This window comes from Rhinolophus hipposideros (assembly GCF_964194185.1).
Source record: "Rhinolophus hipposideros genome assembly, chromosome: 4".
Classification (NCBI taxonomy): domain Eukaryota; kingdom Metazoa; phylum Chordata; class Mammalia; order Chiroptera; family Rhinolophidae; genus Rhinolophus; species Rhinolophus hipposideros.
In genome coordinates, this window is record NC_138050.1 from 40,304,552 (window position 1) to 40,329,217 (window position 24,666).

General features: G+C 34.3%; 1 protein-coding gene across 1 annotated transcript in view; it reads right to left on the bottom strand.

The window, feature by feature from the left end:
* Positions 1-24,666, bottom strand: part of TEX15 (testis expressed 15, meiosis and synapsis associated) — a 59,403-nt gene that overhangs the window by 28,001 nt on the left and 6,736 nt on the right. Inside the window, exons 2-4 of the mRNA XM_081046388.1 lie at positions 19,663-19,738; positions 8,930-9,080; positions 1,324-1,489 (exon numbers count right to left, since the gene is read on the bottom strand). Coding sequence (XP_080902514.1) covers positions 1,324-1,489; positions 8,930-9,068 — 305 coding nt within the window. The 5' untranslated portion in view covers positions 9,069-9,080; positions 19,663-19,738. The remainder of the gene's footprint in view (positions 1-1,323; positions 1,490-8,929; positions 9,081-19,662; positions 19,739-24,666) is intronic.

The window sequence follows — 24,666 nt, forward strand, 5'->3', positions numbered from 1 at the left end:
GGTTAAATAAAAATTTAATTTAAAGTTAAATTTAAGTTATAAAGTGCCCACTGTGTTGTCAGACTCAGTTTCATACTATGGACATAAAAACAAGATAAAACTCACAATGTTGTAGGAGAATCAAACAAAACCAACATATTGTGGTTAGTCTTATAAAACCAGTATAAAGTATTATGGGGAAAAAGTGAGTTTGTATAATTGGGCAAATACCTAAGAAACCAACATATTGGTCATTTAGAATGTTCTAACATGGCTTGTATTGTTGGATAGTTATTTTAACTTTTCTATAACCATAACAAGGAGAAACAATTGGTTGAAAATTAAATGTTATGCAGCAGCAGGGAGGCATTACGAAAAAGGACAAAATTTTTTAATGCCTAAAGGAACCAAAATCAAAGAACAATGCCAGGAATTCATTTTGATCAAACTGTTATTTCAGTCTGGAAAGAGCAGAATATATCCAGTCCATTCCACTTTTGCTCAAAACTGGTTTTTAAATAATAGAATATGCCATCAATTAATTCTATCATTCCCACCAATTCTCCCAAAATAACACTGAGTGGGGTAGTCATGTGTGATTCAAGAGGAAATGATTCTAAAACAACAAAAAAAGGAATCAAAACATTCCAAAATGAGTTCTAAGTGTGGGTCCATCAGCTTTTAAGATAAATATAAATTGGTGAAGAAGGCAAGTTCAGATAATGGAAATGCTATACTAAATTTTGTTCACAGAAGATCTATACCTATAAATACAAAATATCTACTTTAAAACCTTGCATATGCTCTTATACTTTCTTATCAAAATAACATACTGGAATGTGCCTTCCCCAAAGGCAGAAGGAGTATTTTTTAAAAATTGTTAGAAATAGTGCTTCTAGTGGAATAGCTGAAAATAGCCAGCTATAATCCTGCCAACTGAAAACATCAACTCAGTCTCTGACAGGCTGAGTGAAGGAAAAAAGTTACCGTCTATATACTTTAATTGCTGTTTTGTATTGTAGGAGGCACAAGGGATCTACAAAATGGCTGCTTAATAAATGTACTGATGTATTGCTTCTGAAAATTTTATAAAGATTAAAAAATTAGGAATGTCTGAAATCTGGCTACATTAATGTATAAAACTTACTAATCAAATCTCACAGCATTTCACTATTACAAAAGGCTATGAGAAGGCAACAAAATAATGAATAAACAATCACTGTACTTATTTTCTTAGTAATACTTATCAAATTGCAAACAGCATAAATAACAAATTCATGTAAGACTTCAGAGTAAAAACAAACAAAACAAAATCTCAAACTTCTTTAGGTCATAGTAACTTACCTCTTAGAAGTAAAATTTTTTTCCAGACCCTCATTGTGAACCAGTTTTGTATCTCCAAACTGCCATAATGACTGTAGCTCACAGCTCACATCAAGCCGGCACTGGTTAAGAATATCGTGTATGAAACTATACTCTCTAGTATTGGTGTGACAAGATGACAAATAAACTAAAGATAAAGAAAAGGGCAAGTGGTTATCTGTGTTTAAAATAACACTGTACAGATGTACACTGTACAATGACAACTGTGTATCTGACACAAGACACAAAAAAACCAACTACTTGAAATTTTCATTAACATCTGGAGGCAACAATGTATATTTAAAGTTTTCTAACAATAATAAAGACTTCCTATACCTAATGTAAATGAAAATATGAACCTTGTTTTTCTCCACATACCTACTGGACTCCCTGAAAGTTGACACAGATATACTAGATATATCTAAGAATTCAGGTGACTCATTTTCAACTTAAGATGTACACTGACTCTACAACATGCATTGTTACACTCGTATCTGGTAGCTACTATTAGCACATAAGTATTTCTTACATTTCTCCAAAATAAGACATTCTATGTATTAGCAAACTAATTTGTTATTTTGACTTTCAAAAATATTCAGAACATCTTTGTAAAATGCTGACTGGCATAGTGGCATGAATAATAGGTAACAGATTTTCTCAAGAAAATGATCAAGGTTTTAAGCATTGCTATATTAAGTTGATGCAAAAAAGGATCAAAACCCTTAAGGAAGAGGACTCAGGAAAGCATGGAATAGATACAGCTGATTCCAGTTATAAGTGGTAGTTACAGTCTATTTAAGTTGCCACTAACACTGAATTAGTGAATACAGGCATACCTCGGAGATGTTGCTAGACCATTGCAATAAAGAGAATGCCATTAATAAAGTGAGTCACATAAATTTTTGTTTCCCAGTACACAGAAAAATTATGTTTATACTATACTGTAGTCTATTAAGTGTGCAATAGCATTATGTCTTAAAAAAACAAATGTACATAGCTTAATTAAAAATACTTTGTTGCTAAAAAATTCTAACCATTATGAGCCTTAAGCAAGTGAAAATCTTTTTGCTGGTGGAGGGTTGCTGGTGGCTGCTGGCTGGTCAGGGCGGTGATTGCGGAAGGTTGGGTGGCTGTGGCAATTTCTTAAAACGAGACAACAACGAAGTTTGCTGCATTGATTTGACTCTACCTTTCCCAAAGGATTTCTCTATAGCATGTGATGCTGTTTGATAGCAAGTTACCCACAGAACTTCTTTCAAAATTGGAGTTAATTCTCTCAAACCCTGCTGCTGCTTTATCAACTAAGTTTACGTAATATTCTAAATCCTTTGTTGTCATTTCAACACTCTGCACCAGGAGTAGATGCCATCTCAAAAAATCACTTTCTTTGCTCATTCATAAGAAGCAACAACTCATCTATTAAAATTTTATTGTGAGATTGCAGCAACGTAGTCATATCTTCAGGTTCCATTTCTAATTCTAGTTTTCTTGCTATTTCCATCACATCTGCAGTTACTTCCTCTACTGAAGTCTTGAACTTCTCAAAGTCATCCATGAGGGTTGGAACCAATTTCTTCCAAACTCCTGTTAATGTTAGTATTTTGATCTCTTCTTATGAATCATGAATGTTATTAGTGGCATCTAGAATAATAAATCCTTTCCAGAAGTTTTTCAATCTATGGATGTTGGATTAGCAGGCATGAAAAGAATCTCGTACATCTCCATTAGAGCTCTTGTGTGACCAGGTGCATTGTCAATGAGCAGTAATATTTTGAAAATCTTTTTTCCTGAGCAGTAGGTCTCAACAGTGGGCTTAAAATATTCAGTAAACCATATTATAAACATGTGCTGTCATTTAGGCTTTGTTGTTTTATTTATAGAGCACAGGCCAAGTAGATTTAGCATAATTCTTAAGGGCCCCAGAGTTTCTGGAATGGTAAATGAGCACTGGCTGGAACTTAAAGCCAGCTGTATTAGTCCCTAACAAGAGAGTCAGCCTGTCCTTGGAAGCTTTGAAGCCAGGCATTGAGTTCTCTCTACGTATGACAGCCCTAGAGGGTAGTGTTTTCCAATCTAAGGTTGTTTCATCTACAATGAAAATCTGTTGTTTAGTGTAGCCACCTTCATTAACCTTAGCTACATCTTCTGGATAACTTGCTGCTTCACCTTGTACTTTCATGTTATGGAGACATCTTATTTCTTTAAACCTCATGAACCAACCTCTGCTAGCTTCAAATTTTTCTTCTGCAGCTTTCTCGTCGCTCTCATCCTTCAAAGAATTGAAGAGTTAGGACCTTGCTCTGGTTTAGGCTTTGGCTCAATGCAATGTTATGGCTTGTTTGATTTTCAATCCAGACCACTCAAACTTTCTCCACATCATCAATAAGGCTGTTTCACTTTCTTCTCGTTTGGGTGTTCACTGGAGTAGCACTTTTAATTTCCTCCAAGAATTTCTCATTTGTATTCAAAACTTGGCTCACGGTTTAGCACAAGAGGCCTAGTTTGTGGCCTATCTCAGCTTTCGACATGTCTTCCTTACTAAGCTTGATGTTTTCTAGCTTTTGATTTAAAGTGAGAGGCATGCGACTCTTCCTTACATTTGAACATAAAGGCCATATTGAACATAAAGGCCAATTTGAACATTAAAGGCCATATTGTGTCTCAGTGAAAAGGAAGGCCTGAGATGAGGGGAACCACCATCTGGTGGAACAGTCAGAACACACACAACATTTATTGACTAAGCTCACCATCTTAATTAAACAGGTGCTGTTTGTGGCACCCCAAAATGATTATACTAATAACATTAAAGATCGCTGATCACCATAACAAATATAATAAAAATTTTGAAATATTGAAAGAATTACCAAAATGTGACAGACATGAAGTGAGCAAATGTGGGAAAAATGGTGCTGATAGACTTGATAATGATATCCCATTTCATTCCTGATGGTAGCAATTTGAGGCTTGTATCATTTTTCTTTGTCAGTCTTGCTAAAGGTTTGTTGATTTTTTTTGATCTTTTCAATCCACTAGCTGTTTCATTTATTGATTTTCCTTTCTTCTGCTTGTTTTGGGTTTATCATGTTATTCTTTTTCTAATTTAAAGTGGAAGCTTAGATTACTGATTTGAAACCCATTCCTATTCTCGAATGTATTTCGTACTCTACAAGGTGTGAGAATTAAGTTTGCGAACTTGTCACCATACGCTTACACTGGCAGCACTGTACAAACAACTTGGCAAGGTTTCATAACCTTGGTATATCAGTGTCTCAACTGTGTTCATATCGACATGTGACGGTGTTTTGCTGAGTGGTGTTCTTTATTGTTGTTACATGTTTTTGTGTGCCATCGTGAGAATGTCTGAGCTTGAATTAGGGCAACGAACAAATATTAAATTTCTTGTTAAAGATGGCAAGAGTGGAAGTAAAATCAGGGACATGTTAGTCCAAGTTTATGGGGATAATGTCATAAGAAAATGGCAGTTTACAAATGGATGAATGGTTTTTCTGAAAGGAGAGAACGCATCACTGACGAAGAGAGGTCAGGGCAGCCAGTAACGAGCAAAACTGATGAAAATATTGCAAAAATTCATTGACCTGTGCATCAAAATCGTCAGTTGACTGTGAGAAGCATAGCAGATCAAATAAACATCAACAGAGAAAAAGTTAGGACAATCTTAACTGAAAATCTTGGCATGGGAGGTGTGTGCAGAAATGATCCCGAAGGAGCCCACCAATGAACAAAAGCAAAGGAGAGTTGAAGTTTGCCAAGACTTTTGGAGAGCCAAGATGATGTTTTGGGCCGTGTTATCACTGATGATGAAACATGGGTGTACCAATACAACCCTGAAACAAAGAGCCAAAGTGCACAATGGAAGTCAGTCAATTCTCCACGACCAAAAAAGTTCTGTCAGTCCAAATCAAGAGTCAAAACAATGTTGCTAACCTTTTTTGATATCAGAAGGATTACTCATTATGAATTTGTACCAAATGGACAGTTAACCAAGTTTACTATTTGGAAGAGCTGAAAAGGCTGTGTGAAAAAGTTAGATGAAAACGACCCGAACTTTTTGCCAACAATACATGGCTCTTACATCGTAACAATGTACCAGCTCACATGGCACTGTCTGTGAGGGAGTTTTTAGCCAGTAAACAAATAACTGTATTGGAACACCTTCCCTACTCGCCTGATCTGGCCCCTAATGACTTCTTTCTTTATCCAAAGATAAAGGAAATATTGAAAGGAAGACATTTTGATGACATTCAGGATATCAAGGGTAATACGATGACAGCTATGATGGCCATTCCAGAAAAAGAGTTCCAAAATTGCTTTGAAGGGTGAACTAGGCACTGGCGTTGATGCATAGCTTTGCAAGGCGAGTACTTTGAAGGAGACCGTAATGATATTCAGCAATAAGGTATGTAGTACTTTTTCTAGGATGTGTTTGTGAACTTAATTGTTAATCTCGTATATTTGTTATCAATGACTTTAGCTGTGTCCCTCCAATTTTGATATGTTGCATCTTCATTTTTATTCAGTTCAATGTTATTTTTTATTTCCTTTGAAATCTTATGAATATTTAGAAATATATTGTTTACTTCCCATGTGTTTGGAAAATTATTTGTTACTTTCTATTATTAATTTCTAGTTTGCATGTGGTCAGAGAACACATTCATGTAACTTCAATTCCTTTAAATATCTTGAAATGTGTTTCACGTCCCAAAATATTGTTGTAAGTGTCAAATGGGAGCTTGAAAAGGATGTGTATGTTGCCGTTGTTGGTAGAGAAATGTATAAATGTCAATTAGATCCTGTTGGTTGACAGCATATAGTTCTTCTATATCTTTGCTGATTTTCTGTCTTAGCAGTTCTATCAATTGTTGAGCGAGGTATGCTAAAGTCTCTATAATTCTGGATTTGCCCATTTCTCCTTTTATCAATTTTGCTTCATGTATTTAGAAGCTCAGTTGTTTGGCGAACACACATTTAGGATTGCTATTGGTGGATTGACCTTTTCATTATTATGCAACATCTGTTTTTGTTCCTGATAATTTTCTTTCAAGTCTACTTTATCTGATATTAATATAGCCTCTTCTACTTTATTTTGATTGTTTGCATAGCCTTCCTCCATATGTTTATTTTTAGCCAAACTGTATCACTATATCTGAAATGAATTTATTGACAATATATAGTTAGGTCATGTTTTTTATCTATTGTGTCTACCTCTGTCTTTTAGTTTATTTAGATCATTTATATTTAATATAATTGATATCCTAGGGCTTAAGTCTGCTATTTAACTGTTTATTTTTCCCTCAGTTGTTCAATTCTCTATTTCATTTTTCCTGCATTCCTGTTACTTGAACATTTTTAAAAATTCTGTTTTGATTTATCTATAGTGTTTTATAAAAGTTTTAATTCTGAAATAACTAGACTCACATGAAGTTGTAATATGTAATATGGAAAGATCCCATAGCTCATTTACCCAGTTCCCTCCAATGGTAACATCTTGCTTTATACTTGTCTTAAATACTTCCTCTATATACACTGGGAATCATTCACAGAATGTTACAATTTTTGCTCCAACTGTCAAACATAAGTAGAAACCTCAAGAGAAGGACAGTCTACTATATTTCTCTATATTTTTACTCTTTCTTTTGTTGTTCCTTTGTTCTTAATGTTCCCAGCTTCTTTCGTCATTTTCTGTTTGGAGAACTTTTAGCAATTATTTTAGGGTGGATCTGCTGATAAAAAAAATCCTTAAGTTTTACTTCACCTGAGAATGTCTATTTCACTTCTACTCCGGAAGGATATTTTTGGCTGGGGACAGAACTCTGGGTTGACAGTTCTTTTCTTTTTGCACTTGGAAATGTTGTGCCACTTCTTCTGGACTCCATAGTTTCTAATGAGACATCTACTGTCAGTCAAACAATTTTTCTCCTATAGATAAGATGTAGTTTCTCTCTAGTTTCAAGATTACTTATGTCCTTAGTTTTTAGAAATTTGATCATGATGTGCCTTGGCATATATCTCTGTTTATCCTGTTTAGGGTTTAATCAGACTTTTGAATGGATAGGTTTATGCCTTTTGCCAAATTGGGGACATTTTCAGCCAATATTTCTTCAAATAATTTTTTAGCTCTATACTCTTTTTAGTTCTGGGACTCCAAGGACAAAAAAGATAGATTTTTTATTATTGTTCCACTGATCCCTAAGGCTCTACTTATTTTTTCTGTTTTCTCTGTATAGTTCAGGCTGGGTAATTTCTATTATATCTTCAAATTCACTGATTATTTCCAGTGTTTTCTCAATTCTTCTCTGGAACTCATCCAAATGAGTTTTTATTTCAATTATTACATTTTTCAGTTCCAAAACTTCTGTTTGTTTCATTATTACATTTTTTTTTCATTTCTTTGCTGAGATTTTTCTATTTTTCCATTTGTTTCAAGATTGTTTAAATTGTTTGGTGAAACATCATTATGATGGTTGCTTTAAAAGCTTTGCTAGATAATTCCAACATCTGTTTCAACATGGTGTTGACATCTGTTATCTTCTCATTTGAGATTTTCCTGGGTGGTGGTAAGATAAGTAATTGTATTATATCTTGGTCATCTGGGGTATTAAGAGACTCTGGATCACATTTAATCTGTGTTTTAACAAGCTTACTAAAACTGAGCTGGCAGGTGAAAGTGTGCCAGTAGGGAAAGGTGGGGTGCAGATTCTTCACTATCAGGCAGGGATGAAGTCCTGCCTTTCCACAGGGTCTCCACTGATACTCTGGGGGGCAAGGGGATGTCTTTTACTGTAAGAAAGGGGTGGAAGTCTACGTTCTTACTCAGCCTCCACTGACACAATGGGAGAGGGATGGGTGCATTGTTACTGGTGGGTGTGACAGAAGTCTATGCTCTCCACTTGGTCTTCACTGACTCTATTCACAGTGAGAAGAGACAACTCACCATCACCGGGCAGGGGTAGAAATCCATTGACTCTGTAGAGGTGGGTGATGGCAGGGAGAGAAACTTGTTACTGCCATAAAGGGGAGAGTCATGGGTCTAGGCCTCCACTTGGCCTTTGTTGACAAAGGTGTAGGGACTATGTTTTCTTTTCCCCCCTAATATTTTGCAGGAATAGGGTGTTTATTGTCAAATAGGATTCTGTCTTTCTAGGATGTCCCTTTCCCAGTTCTTGGTAAGAGATGCCAGACTTTTCTGGTGGCTTTTTGTGTCTGTGCCAATTGGTATTCCTGAGTTGTGGGTATTCAATCTGAGACAGAAGAAACAAAAAGAAAATCCAGAGAACTTACTGTTATATTATTTCTTGAGTCCCACGGTCTGTAGCTGGTCTGTCTTCTTCTCTCCACCTTTCAAAGTTTTATGTTTGTTTTATATATGTTCAGTTTTTAGGTATATTTAGTGGGAGGGATATGAGACATGTGTCTACTCCATTTTGTGTGGAACTAAAGTACAGGAGCATTTAAGGAATTAAAGAACTGACTTAACCTAATTTTACACAGTCAATATAGAATATAAACTAAAAACTAGAGAAACGCAGTAATAGTTATGAAACAACCCCATCTTCCATAGAAATACTACCTTTCCCAGCTGTCCTCCTGATCTTGGGAATGGTGAATTTCTTCAAAGGATTGACTTGTGTACCAGTAACTAATAAAGGTTCACTGGTTGAGTTCATTTTCCAGAGTGTCTTCTGTTTAGCAATCTCTTTCATTTCCATTTTATTGGTGGCCTAAAATCAACCCAAAGTTATTAAGCAAAAAGTCAGTAAGTACAGAAGAGGCAATGGCAGTAAAATCATTTAAAAGTTCTTACATAGAACTGAATATATTCTTGCTCACACTTGCAACAGGTTTGAATCTCAATTTGCCAGGCTACCCAAAAAAGAATATGAATTAACAACTTTGGCTATTCTACAATATTAAAAAATATTTATTTTGTAGTATCTAACAGACTTTTTCCTTATAATTCATGTACTTGTAATTGGGTAACAAAAATTTTCCATGTTCCTGAAAAGCTTAATAACTTCCAAACATCAATTTCTATTGTACTAACATTTGGTAAAATTTTTGTCAAATACTCTATTTTTAAAAGTATTTTCCCTAAACATTTTTGTGAATATATGATGTTCTCTAAATCAGAATCTTTGGCTTTGAGAGAAACTTAGGAAGGTTGTAAACTAACTATTACATAGCTATCTCTACAATCGATGGCCTAAAACAGTCATTCATTGACTACTTTTCCTTAGTATCACTCTACAAATAAGGTTTAAGACATCATATAATGTCATAGTAATAACAACAAATTCCTTTTCCTCCTTCTTCCCTTCTCTCCTCAGTCCCCCTCCACACACCGATTCTTAACCTTTCAAGTAGAGCTCATACTGGATATCAAAGGAAAGCTATGGAGTTCACATACATGTAAATATGTATTTTTCATACCATTTCATAATATGGTTCATGGGCCTCCTGGTATCTATCAACTGCTTAGCTCAAACATTAAGTCACAATCCACATTAAGAGCTGCCAAAATTCTACAGACAGATCACAAAGGTTAAGATTCTATACAAGGCTCACGAAGGATCCTCCCCCCCATCCCTACTCCTCCTCCCTTTATGAAAGGTGTTCTTGCAATTTCTCAATCATAGGGAATGGACAAAGGCCTCTACAAAGAGAAGAAAATCAGCCTCTCTCTAATCCAGCCACACTGATAGACACTAGTAGTGTTGCCTCCTAATAAGAATACCCTGAAGTGATACCAACTCCAGAGATAGCTGCCAACACTGCCATACTCACCTGGTAGTTTCATAAGGGAAAAAAGGGAGAATAATTTATTTAGAATGACTTATATTACAAAGGTATACAATCATCAGTTGAATATACTTTACTTGAAGAGCCAAGTGCTGCAAAAATTCCCAATACTGCCTTTAAATGCAGTTAGATTATATTTTCAGAAAAGACGGATGATATTTCAGCTGTGTGATTTCTTATGAAATGTTCGACTCGTGGAATTCACTAATGAAGACTTCCAAAATTCACTGAATTTGTTTCAGAGTGCTTAGGAGAATATTTAGCCACAAAGCAGCTAAGTGAAAAACTGATGAATGAATATTCAGGGCACAGGTATTCAATGTCCTTCATTAAGTAAGTTGCATTCAGCAATTTTTCAGCTATAACTTTCAAATAGGAATAATACCCCTTTAACTTCAGCTCAAACAAATCAGCCCCATTAAAGGAGTAACAAATTCATATCTTTCTTTATGTTCACATATCACAGTCCCAAATCCATTATATTTATGTATATTTTTTATCTTTACATATATGTATGCAAAAATGTATATTACGTTTTGTAAAATATACACACTAGTCCTATAAACATTATCTATGTATTTATATATTATTTATTTTTCTGTATGTAAAAATGAAATCAGAAGTTTGAATCCTGAGGTGTCCACTGGGGTCCTGGATTATTCTAGGTGAACAGTGGCAAGTAGAGAGAAAAAAAATCAATTCTAAAAATTTTAAGAATAGTTAATGCACTGCACATAGCAGGTCCTTAACAGATATTCAAATAAATGTATATGATCTAAAGATCAAACATAGAAACCAAAAACAGAAGCATTCTCCAACAACGAAAATATCTATTCATATGTCTTAAGTGTATTATGTATATTATGAACAACTTTAAGCAAATACATTGAAAGATTATACAAAATAAATTGTAAGAATATCCTACCCTATTACTATTAAGAATAAATTAAACCAGTAGTTACAAACTGATTCTAAAAATGATATTAATATAACATAAACAAGCCGAGTTCATCCTAGAAATGACAAGGGATACTTAGCGTTAGAAAATAATGTACATTTCATTTACTACATACACTTATTAAAGGAGAAAAATCAAATAATTATATCAAAAGATACAGAAAAAGCATCTAATCAAATTCAAAACCCATTTATGATTTTTAAAATAAAAGCCATAGTAAAGAGAATAGACAGAAACATTCAGAACATGATGATAGGTATCTACCAAAAATTTATAGCAAATTGATAAATGTCAGAAACACCACCTCTTAAATTAAGAAAACAAAAATACCCACTATCACTGTGCTTCCTTTAACAGTGTGCTGGAGGTGCTCACAAGAGCAGATGAGAAATAAAAATTATAAAGGAACTAAAAAGCTAAAGGGGAAAGGAAAAGGGCTTGGGAATTTCTGGAGGTGAAAGAGAGTAAGTCTCAGATGTTAAAAAGCTTAGACCCAAATACTAGACAGATTAAAAATTAATGTTATTTAGAAAGGCAAAAAACCATAATGGTTCAAATTTCAGTTTTACCGTTAGTTATCAATGTTACACATCAGGCAAAATACCTAACTCTCTGAGGCTAATAGTATCGAATACCTCACATGTTTGCAATACCTGGTACACAATAACTGCACACAATTAATCACTAGTGTAATCCTAGTGATTTACTCTGTATGCAGTTATACATCTTTCAGACACAAGTTAGCTGCAAAGGAATTAATCCCTTTTATGTCAAATAGCCAGGGCTAAGAACTTAATCCCCTCAAAGTATATTAATACTTTAAAAGAATATTTATATTGAGTTTCCTAAGACTATCACTAAAATCTAAAGAATGCTTAGGACAGCTGGTTATAGATTAGAAATTACTAAATAAGCCTGCAAAATTTTTACCTAATTACTATCAAAGAGTCTTTAATTAATAACAGTACTTGGTGTTTTAATTGAGCAACACAGAGAGTTCTAGAGTTCCTTTAATTAAGACTCAACTGCTATCAGTTATAAAAAGGTTTCCCAACATAAGGCAACTCAGGCTGACTGTAGATACATGAAGCATTATTGAGAAAGTTTTTTTCACTTCTCTTTCAATTAATCAGCTTGTTGTTAACTTACCTTTAACATCTCTAAAAATTTGCTGATCTCTCTTTTTAACAAAAAGAAACAATGTCTCAGTTTTAGGATTTTCTGGCAAATAATACTAGTACTATTCTGTTTTAACTTACTTTTACTATTACCTTTTACTTGTGCCAAGTAATACTGATTTTCCATCTCCAAATATATGTAAATAAAAATAAGTGTATTTTAAAATATTAAAGACATTATTGTAATGATGGTATGTGGGTATGATAGAAATCATCCCACTTCTAGTAATCTCAGGAAAGAGTTCCTAAAGAATAAATGATGAATAAATAATGTTCTTGGAACTTTAGTCACAAACATAATAAATTCTGAGTTCTGCAGGGTTCCAAATAGTTGAGACTAAGAATTACTGCTGATAAACAAAAGGTTAAATCAGATCAAACAAATAATAAACTAAATATACAGTTAGTGAGATTAAGAATCCACCAGTCAAGACTATCTTTTGTAGAAATGAAATATATTTTAGTCCAAATTTTCATTAGATAGATCAGGGGTTGGCAAAGTATGGCCTTTGGGAAGAAATCCAGCCTACTATAGTTTTTGTAGGGCCCACAAGATAAATGACTGAAAAAAATAATAATTTTATGTCACAAATTATATGAAATTCAAGGTTTCATAGCTTAATGGAACACAGCCACACCCATTCATTTATCTACTATCTATGGCTGCTTTCCTATTAGAAGAGTATAGTTGAATAATTGTGACAGACACACTATGGCCAACTAATACTAAAACTAATACTAAAACGTTAACAACTAGGTCTTATGATTTCCATTTCAGTGCTCTTTCTTATGTTCCCATTGTCTCAATTATCTCTCCACTATATTCTTCATTTCCTCCCTACCTACTTTACTTTTCTATCCTGTCCACCAGCATTTAAATAGGCTCAAACCTGATCATTTAGAAAACAAAATAAACAAAACCTGCCAGGGTAATATTTGGCTTTATGGAGCGCACTTCCTACTTCCTCCTCAGTCTTTTCTCCCTCCATTAACTTTCCCTAAACAGCACTTTTCAGTTACCAATGTCCTTATCAGTCTTTCACTCACATTTGTACATTTCTGGCTTATAACTTACTTGGCTTCTCTACATTTGATACTCTTGACCAATCAACTCTTGAAATACACTCTTCCCCGGACTTGTGACTTCATAATCCTGATTTATAGCTACTTCTCAGGCTGTGCTTTCTTATTCTCTTAATAACTCAACTTTCTTTATCTGCCATTTATTATTGTTTTAATTAATTTTTACTTGCACAAGAAAATATTACCTGAAAAACAAAAAAAAGTATTTTATTAAACTAATCTCCACAAACAAAAATAGAACCTAGTGTTTTTAGTTTGCATTTCTCTCATTAGGAGTGAGGTTGACTAGTCTTGTTTATTTTTCCTGTGAAATCACTTGTTCTTATCTTTTTCTCCGCTTTTTTTTAAACAGGAAAGATGGTCTTTTAGTTAATGATTTCTAAGGACACCATATAGGGAGAAAAATTAGTTGCAATATTTTTGTCTCTTAATTTGGTTTATGGCATTTTCCCACCAAAGCAGAACTTTAATTTTTATGTAGTCTAATTTCTCAATCTTTTATTATACTGAATTTTTATACTATCACCGACAGTGTATGAGCATTCCAGTTGCTCTGTGTCCTGACACTTGATATTGGCACTTGAATTTTGCCAGTCTGATAGATGCAAATGATATCTCATTGTGGTTAGTTTGCATTTCTCTGATTTTTGATGTAACTGATCATCTACTGAGTATATTTATTGGCCATTTGTGTTTATACACCTGTGAAATGCCTGTTCAAGTGTTTTACCCACTTTTTTATGTGGCTGTTTATTCTATGTATTTACAAGAAATCCTTTTTTTAAAAAATTAGTTTCAGGTGGACTGCAAGAAATCTTTTTGAGATACTAACTCTTCATCAATTTACACGTTGCAAATAATTCCTGCAACTTTTAGAACATGTCTTTTCAATTTTTTGAACAGAAATATTTAATTTTAATGTAGTCAAAATCATGACTTTTTCCTTTACTTTTGGTGCTTTCCTTTTTGCTTTTGATCAACTTTAAGAAATAATTCTCCCAAAGGTCATAAAGATAATCCCCTATATTCTCTTCTCAAAATTTTATAGTTTTACCTTTCATCTTTAAGTTTTTAGTTTGCCTGAAATTGATTTTTGTCTGAGGTCAAGAAGAGTGGCTCAGTTTTCCATGTGAATATCAAACTTTTCTAGTATTTATTTGAATCACCTTTCCTTTCCCTATTTATCTATAATACTATCTCTGACATAAAATGAACTTTCTATATATGCATGAATTCTAGGCTCTCTGCTCTGTTTTACTGGTTGGTGTTTTTCTGCATCCCTGAACCAACACCATACCACAGTAAATCTGGATATATGTTTGTGCATAACCAAAAGAAAAGAAAAAAACAAATCTTGTTCTTCTGAAGCATCTTTGCTCTTACATACACATTTTAAAATAAGCTTATCTAAAAAAAATCTTGTTTAGTTTTTAACTGTAATTTCATTGCCTCTATTGATCAATTTTGGGAGAAATGACATTGTTATATTAGTCTTCCTATCTGTGAACATGGTGTATCTCTCCATTTATTCTTATCATTCATGTCATTAATATCTTTCAGTAAAGTTTCATAATTTTCCATGAGGATTTTACATGTTTTAAAGAATTTATTCTAAGGTATTTTATAATTTTAAAATTACTATACATGGTATCTTTAAAAGTTACATTTTATTCACTGCCATTATATTTAAGATGGCATTGGTGATAATAATAATAATGGCTAACATTTATCTATAAGACTTACTAGGTACCAGATACTTATCTAAGTGTGCTAGATATATATCAATCCACTAATTCTCATAATATCCCTACAAAATACCTTTATTTAAATTAGAAAAAGAAGTGCAGGGAAGTTAAGTAATGTGCCCAAAGGCACAAAGCTAGGAAGTGCTGAATCTGGAATTCAAAGCCAGATAATAGTGACTTACCGTTTTGTTTCTTCTTTTCCATTTTTTATATTTCTTGGGTTTTCCTTGCTGTACTGACTAGGAATTCTAATATATGTCGAGTCTGTCAAATACAGTTGTCCTCTGATATACACATGGTCCCAGGACCTCCATGTATACCAAAATCTGTAGAGGCTCAAGTCCCTTACATAAATAGCATAGTATTTGCATATAACCTATGCACATCCTTCCATATATTTTAAATCATCTTTAGATTAGTTATAATGCCTAATACAATGTAAATGCTATGCAAATAGTTGCTATACTGTATTATTTAGGAAATAAGGACAAGAAAAAAGTCTGTACATAGTCAGTACAGATACAATCATCCTAGGCTTAACTATGGAGTACACTTCGCAACAACATAACATTTTTTTCCGAATATTTTTTATCCATGGCTGGTTGAATCTGTGGATATGGAACTTGCAGATATGGAGAGCTGACTGTAAGTGATACTGACAGGCGTTTTGGTCCTTTCCTTGATTTTAGGGAGAATGTTTTAATTCTTTATTTGAATGATAAATTATATTTTTAGGGAGACATGCCATATCAGGTTAAATTTTCCTGACTGCTATCTTCTTTCAGCATTCTGAAGATATTATCCTAATACTTACTGCCATCCACTGCTCCTGTTAAGAAACTGCCTCCAATTTAATTTTCATTCATTTATAGGCCATCTCTTTTTCTGGCAGCTTTTAAAAATCTCTTTGTCTCTGGTGTTCTGCATTTTTATCATGATGTTCTAGTCTAAGTATTTGATAGATTTCTTATATCTAAGGCTTGGTGTCTTAGACAGTTATGTTTATCTTTATCTTTGAATATTGCTCTATTTTCTTAGAATGAAACTTCTAGTTATGTATGTTCAAACTTCTACCTTTACTCTTCATGTTTCTTAACCCCTAATTCATATCTTTCATCTCTTCTCCATAGGCTGCATTCTCAACAAAGTTGATTTAAAATCAATAAAGTAGGGGGTGGTCTGTTAGCTCAGTTGGTTACAACATGGTGCTAATAACAGCAAGGTTGCCGATTCGATCCCTGCATGGGCCACTGTGAGCTGCGCCCCCCACTTATAAAAAAAAAAAGAAACAAAAATCAATCAAGTTGATTTTATTCCCTTTCTCTCTCTCTCTCAACAAGAGGGGGGAGATAACGAGGTATCTGGGTTTAATTAAAAATTATCCAGTTTATAACTGCTGAGGTTTGACAGGAGTTCATTATAGCATTTGATTTTTGTATGTGCTTTAATTTTTTTATGTTTGAATAATAAAAATATAAGAGTATTTGATTAAATGTGTATAAACTATCTCTAAAGGAAATCAATAACATTAGTTGCCTATGAGAAATGAACATTAGGTAATTTAACAATGAGGAAGAGAGCGATTTATCAGTTTATATCTTTATTACAAAGGTAATAAAGATATAATAAATGTAATAAAGATATAAATGTATAACCTCTTAAAAAATGAAAAGATTCCATAAATTATAGCAACAAAAAATATAAAATACTTAAGAATAAACTTAGGAAACAGCGTTGGCTGGTATGAAGACGTCTAAAAACTCTGAGGGTCATAGAAGATTTGCTTAAAAGGAGAATATGCGTACTATATTTTTGAGGAATAATTATTATTGTGAGTATGCAAAATCTTCCTACATTTAAGTCTTTAAAGTTCATTCAATCTCCAAGTCGACAAAAATAATACTAAAGGCCATACGGAAGAAGACACAGATCAAGGAAATGATCAAGGAAATTCTGAGAGTAATTGGAGAAAAATTTGCTTAATAGTCACACCATTTATAATTATTAATAGTTGGGTACACTACCACTACATTAAATTCAGGTTCTATTAATAAAAAAGGGATAATGAATAATTGACAACTTAAAACTGTGATATGACACAACAGTATACAATGAAACACCATAGTCAGGAAAAAGAGAAAAAAAAACAAACCCACAGTATTTTGAAGATGCTAATATTGGTATTTCACATCAGTGGGGAAATCTATGGTATTGAAACAAGTGCCTAGCCAATTAGAAAACAAAAACACACAGCTGTAGCTCTATTTTGCTCCTTACACCAAAATTAATTCCAAATGGATCAATCATTTTAATGTTGAAAAATGAAATTATGGACCAATCATCCATATCTCAATAAGAAAAATGGACAGAAGACCTGAAAACATCCTGAACAGAAGAAAAGGCACATATAGCAAAAAAAAAAAGTATGAAAAAATGCTCAATTAGAGAACAAAAACTAAAACCACAATGAGGTATTTTTTCCATACCTCTCAGATCAGCATTAAAGTCTGACAGTATCAAATGTTGTAAAAGGTGCAGAGCAAAAAGAACTCTTACATGCTTCTGGTGATCATATGAATTGGTACAGTTACTTTAGGACTTTAGGAATAGACTGAAGAAATAAAATGGAGTCACTGTAATCGAGCTGCTAAATTACTAAAATCAAGTAGGTTGAGGCATGAAGAGATGATTCTATTCTTGTTATAACTAAGCTGGAAACTTAAACTTTCCAGTCCTGTTCACATATCCAGACTGCCTGAATCTATTATCCAGACCACCAGTCATCCAGAGAGAATTACCATCTCAGACCAATCCACAGGCTAAGATAAGAATGCAGGACTGATTCTTCTCAAAAATATGCTTTTGACTATAAGAACTCTTAGCTCTTCTTCCTTCTTTGGAAAACTCTGGGTATTGCCTAGTTGTGTTTCTGGTTTGCAAATCCTAAAACTCTTTAAAAAAAACTTTATCATTTATTTCTTGCCAAAGCCTCCAGATTCTTTTTGAGTTTGTTGGATATGGTAGAAAAAAAATCTAAAATCTCTGGCCTGATTACATACAGCTGAGGGTAACCTGGCAAGAGAGCTCATACTCTTGTCACTTAACAATTCAACTTCTCACTTTCCTTCCAAGTTGTCTTTATGGAATTGGTTTCAAAAATAATTTATTAAAAGTACTTACGACATAGTAGAGAAAGGACTCTACACAACAAATCAGCAGACATGGGTTTCTTCTCGTGATTCTGTCACTCATTAAATGTCTGCTCCTTAGCTCTACTCTTTTCATCAGTGTTTCAGTAAGGCTGAAAGCTGTATTGTAAACTATAAAATGCTTTGCCTTCTTCTACACTTCATCCTCTCTGTACCACTTTTCAGGCTTCTGCACTTGGTCCTCTGTCTACCACTTTCAGGCTTGTTTGTTTGTTTTTTACATTTTCTCTGTGGTTCCACATCAGGCATATATAAGAAATTGTACACTGCATGCAACTTGATACCATCAAAGTATGATAGAAAAAAAAAGTTAAACAGCCCAGAACTCTCCCCTAACTTTCAAATTATGAATACTTAGAAAACTTACTTGTGTAGACAGAGTACTTCTGTTTATGACAATGGCACTTTTATTTTTTTAAATGTCAACAATTGGTCCTATTTCCATTCTCTGAGACGTTTTATTTTTAGAATCAACCAAAAATAATTTAAAACCCATCTGAATAATATATGGGTGACCAAATGTGGCAATACTACCTTTGATTCAACATCAAAACATCTGCTACAAAATAACTGAGTTTCTTATCCTGCTTATGTATTGGCTCAAAAGGCAGTTCTAAATCATGAATACTACCAATGTTCTAAGGAACATTTGCATATTAGCCTGATTTTCCAAATTAGGTATTCAAAGATTCAATACTTATGCTAAATTAAGGTCAATTTCATATGGGACAATCTTCTCCACTGGACTATGATTTACTCAATTTTCAATCTCCTGTACATTGCAATCATAACTCCATATAAAATAAATACCCAATAAATTTTTACTGCAAAGGATAAATATATATGTCATAGGGTCTCTGGTCCCACTCCTGCTCTTGGCGGGTGGAGCGTGGATAGGGAGTTCGTACCACTATAGTCTAGCTGACGGCTGAGTTGGTGACACAGGAATCAGGAGCCACACGATCTGGATTCTGCCGTCCGCTTCTGTGCCAACCAACAACCCCCTTGCTAGCGTAGCTACGGCAGTTATACTAGTGGCTAATGGCTAAATCATTACAGCTGATGGCCATCTAATAACCGAGCCAGCACCTTTCCACATGAGGCTGAGAGCCTGGAAACTGCTCTCTGGGACTCTGTCCCTACAATATACATACTTTAAAAGTATTCCAATGTGTGACAAAATATACACATTCTTCATATACGTTTTTTAATGCCAAATTATTTATAAATCAATTGTAAAGTAAAAGCATTTACCGAAAGTGGGTTGAAAACAAAATCAATACAGTAAAATAAGTAATAGCAGTAGCAAAGCCGTTATTTGAAATACTTACCACTCTTCAATGAAATCTACCATCATATGATTATGATCAGAACTCAGTCCATACATGAAAAATGACAAAGGGATATCTACAAAAAAAAAAGGCAGGAATATGTAGAGAATTACGGTCATAAAAATCTTATTGTCCTCTCTGTTCATTTATTTCTCCTGATTTCTGTTTCCCTTTTGCTTCTGTTTCATTTTAGGAGCAGAAGGGGTCTGTTTTCTGCATGTCTCAGTGCCTTCTCTCTCATACCCCAGCTTTCTTTTCTCTTTTCTCATTCCTCTTTTCTCTGTAAGTCCCTCTCTTTCTTTTCCCTTCAGTACATTCTCATTTGCTATTCAGAATTAGCTCATTACTTTTAGGCAGTCGTCTAGTAGAGAAAATGACATTGTGACAAAGCAGATGAACTTGCTCTTAGATTTTTATGTATTACAGAAAAAACACTAAACACTAAGTAACTATGTTAGTTTTACATCAAAAATTTAAATAACAGTCATTGTAAACAGTTACGATACATACTATGCACTGTTTAGGCACTTTATATACAGCATCTCATTTAATCTTCACTGACTGGTCGTATTATTCCCATTTTTCAGATGAGAGAACATCGAGGCGCAGAAAGTTTAAGAAACTTCCCTAAGGTTTCCCAGGTGCGAAACTGTTTTTCAAATCCAGGCTTGATATCTGGATTATAAACCACTACACCATCTCAACCAGTTCTTAAGTTTCTTTTTACAGTCATTTAAATCTTAACTCCGATTGTACGCACCATGGAAACAATAACAAACTATAACTGTCCAAATTTTAATGAACTCTTACAACTAGCTTCATGTTTAAGTCTTGATTTCAGGATAATACTAAAATACCACTTAGGCCTTGAATTCAGGATAATACTACTGATTACACGGTAATATCTATATGGTACTAATCCATACATTAAAATGCTACACATTCTTTAAGAAAAGGTATTTTTTATGAGTGAAACATCCAGCAAAATTTGGGACTGCCTCCAAATTCTAGATTTTTCTCCTCCAAGTTAAGCATGCAAGAAAATAAAAAAGGTATTTATAGGCATTATAGATCCATTTTTGAAAATAAAGTATTACTATACACTGTAAAACTCAGTATATAAACAAAAGAACATCTTATCCTTTACTGATTTAATATCTGCTGATGTATTACTGAAGTGGTTTAATGAAATGTAATTGCCCAAGAGACCTAAAGAAATAAAAGTAGAGAATATAAAGAAACAATTAGGGTACTTCTATTCACTAAATCTCAATAAAAATGAGAGACTGACATATAAAAATAAAATGCCAAATTAATTTTGGAACTAGAAATTCTGAGCAATTTGATAGTGATGGTCTATATCTCTCACAAATTCCCGTGTGAGCTGGCATTCACATAAAATTATCTATAATGGTATGAAATATTTAGTAATAATTATATGGGAAACATGTACATTTAGAAATTGACGATTAGTGGCATTGCATGTCTATTATAATTATAGTAAGTTAAAGGATAATTTTTAAGTCAGTACATTAATAAAATCCTGAAACAAATTTGTAAGTTAACACAACTGGCATGTATAATAAGAAACATAAGTATAAGGACATAGAAGTGGCCAATTATCTTTTAATTTGATCATGAAAATTACTCAAGGAAGGATGTTAAACACAAAGACACTTCCACAGGCTGTTCCAGACTTTCTGGAATGGGCAAACAGTGGCAAACAAAACCCCTGGAATAGGAAAAAAATAAATAAGTGTGGCTATGGGGACACTGAAATTACAGAGCAACACCAACCATAGGTTTTAACAAATAAGGTACTGATCTGGTAAGCCTTTCCAGAAATTTGTGAGATACTCCATGAAAAAAGAAACTAAAACTGTCTTGAAGACTTTTTCTTGACTAGAACCTGTCTAGTACAGTAACTCTGAATTTAATCTGCAGTGGGAGGTATGTAGTTGTATAGGTATGGTTGAAAATATACAACTAACATTACATTTAAATATAAGAATTTTTATCCATTGACATTTTTCAGATTTTCTTCTCTAAATCATTCATTTAGCAAGAAAAAAAAAAGGCTTATAGAAGAGTTGAGGGGAAAAGCCTCGGTTTCATCTCATTGTAACTTGTTACAAGAGATGCTAAGAATGTGTTATGTAAGAATTCAAGTGATGAGGAGTCAAGTCTACAAAATTGTGCTTAGTTGTGAGAAAAAAAAATTAAAAATAAATCTCAACTTTCCCTTTCTTTAGGAACCTGTTGTATTTGAAGACAGAAAATAGAGACTAAGCAAATTATCAACTTAGAAGATACACAAGCAACATATGTTTGAGTATAAAATTATATTTGAAAATTCAGTAAGCTTATAATGAATCTGTCAAATTAACGCTTATCAAGCGGAGCACAGGGTACCAGATGGTGAGTCAAGGTTCAATAACAGACCACAAGAGGAATTGAAATAGAGAACTTTATTACTCACGGGTCCTTAACATGCCTCAAGGGACCACACATGGAAGTTAAGGCCCTTTTCAGGGTCTCTGGGTGGAGTGCTTTGGGTTTCGTGGGCTAAGGCTGGACTGGTCAACTCAAACCAAAAGAGCAGGGTTTTGGTAAGCCACATGGGGGCCTTTTCTAAGGGGAGAACAAGGGGAAGGTAACGGGAGGCAGAGGAGGGCTGTGGATCACAAGGGCTGTTGGGGAAGTCATACCAGAAACTTCCATTTGCTTGTGACTCTGAGGGCTACTACCTAGGGCATGCACTTCCATGAGAGGACTGGTGTCAGTTTAAGCTCACTGCAGGCTGCTTGGGCAAACAAAATGAATGCTGAGGTAGCAGCAATATATTGGAGTTGCTTAGCTAAACTCTGGACAAAACCTGAGGGGAAAAGAAGCAGCGAAGCAGAGAAATGACGTGATCAGTGTGGCAAAATCTGGGTAAAGAATCTATTCACATTAAATTTGGTTATTTAGGAAGGTGAGTTTTGAGTCAGTTTTTGAAGTCTAAAAAAAAGTCTTGTATTGAAAAAGATTTTAACAAACACCTCTGGAAAAAAATATTATTCAGTAAGTTTGTTATCCAGGTATATATTTTCCAATTATAGTGCCAGGAACTAACGTTCATTCATGAAATTACCTTCTGGTTTTGGTGAGTGAACTAAGGGCAGTGGTTCTCCAATTGTGGTCCTTAGACTAGCAACATCACTATACCTGAAAACCTGTCAGCAATGCAAATCTTCTGGTCCCATCCTAGACCTGCTAACTGACTCAGAAACTCTAGGAGTTGGGCCCAGCAATCCGTGACCTAACACAATCTTCTGGTGATTCTAACTGTAAGCTAAGTTTGAGATCTTAGATACTTCTGAGGAAAGCATAAACACCATTTCTTTTTTCCCTTTCTTCTTTTTTATTTTTAGTATCAGCAATCTTTCAACCAGTGTCACTATTAGGAGAAAGAAATATTCTTAACAGGGAACATCATTTTCAGGCTTAACTTTCCTGCAGAGAAAAAAATCCAAAAGAAATAAGAAAAGAAACTGGTTTTGCTTCATGGGGAGGGAATGGAGGCAGGCACTGAACTCACTTAACAAATGTTTACCAAGCAGCTACCTTGTTCCAGGCACTCAGGAAGAAGGAATGACAAAAAAGTAGAAAAGTAATGTGAAGGCCACCAACAATTTTATCTTAGGTACCATTTAATGTAATACCAATAACACAGTTTGCCAATTCCTGGTGTTTACAGAGGCAGTAACACCCACAGGAATAAGGTATTTATAAGGCAATGGACTAGCAAGGCAAAAAAATCATGGTTCATCCCTGATGATCTAGAGTTAGTATTTCTCAAACTATAATATATATTAGAATCACCCAGATTCTAGGGCTTATTAAAACACATCCAGGGCTTATTAAAACACAGATCATGGTCCTACCTCCAGAGTTTCCAATTTTGTATGTCAGAGCTGAGGCCAAAGAATTTTTATTTCTAATAAATTTGCAGGTGATGCTGATGGTTCAGGAACCACATTTTGAGAACCACCAATCTAGATAATCGTGACCAATAAAATTTGGGCACCCCAGAAAGGAAAGGTCTAAGGATTACCAGTGTATTTCTTAAGGCAAATTCATTTATATTTGTTGCTGAAATTTAGTCTGTTGCCCTCAGGGCAAAGAAAATTGGCAAAAGGTATTCTCTTTTAAACTATGTGGTTTAATTATTTCATCACAATAACCCACGTCAGTTGTCTATGTAGGATCAACTAACCTTCAATATGAGAGGTTTCCTAAACCTGAAGCAAAAACTAGTACTCAAAGATTTCTGCATTTTGTGGTGACTCAGAACTAATTCTGTTCTGATGTACCGTTTGGATGGATTTCCCTAAAAATTTGGGGCAGGCTCTCCCTCCAGGCCCAAGGAGGATCCTGTATCCATCTAATTACACACAGTCAAATGAGAATAAAGTTAAAAGTAATTTACATGCTTTAATGACTATCCCAAGAGTCTGAACTATGGGAAAGAGTACTTCCAGTCCAGCTGCTTTTCATCAGGGGAATAATTAAAGTTAAGGGGCCCCCAAAGATTAGGACTCCCCTTGTTTCTTTCCCTTTGGAGCTAGGAGCTTTGGTAAAAATAGATTAGGTTCCACAAAGAGGACAAGGTCATCCTGGTTACAGAGAAAGGTGAAAAAACAGCTCGACTCTTCAACAATCCTAGACAATCCTAGACAATCCTCTAGTCCAGGGGTGTCCAAACTGCGGCCGTGGGCCAACTGCAGTCCGCAATCCATTGTCAATTGGCCCACAGCAAATTCCAAAAATATATTTAGTTTACTTAAATAAACCAGGTGAGGCAATACTCACTCTACCTCGGGTGAGTGGCCCAGTTGTTTGTGTATTTTACCGCATCTGGCCCTTGGTGAAAAACGCTGAAAAAAGTTTGGACACCTCTGCTCTAGTCCTAGTCCTTTCTTCAGCCTTAAAAGCCCAAGTTCTGACTGGCTTGATCAAAAT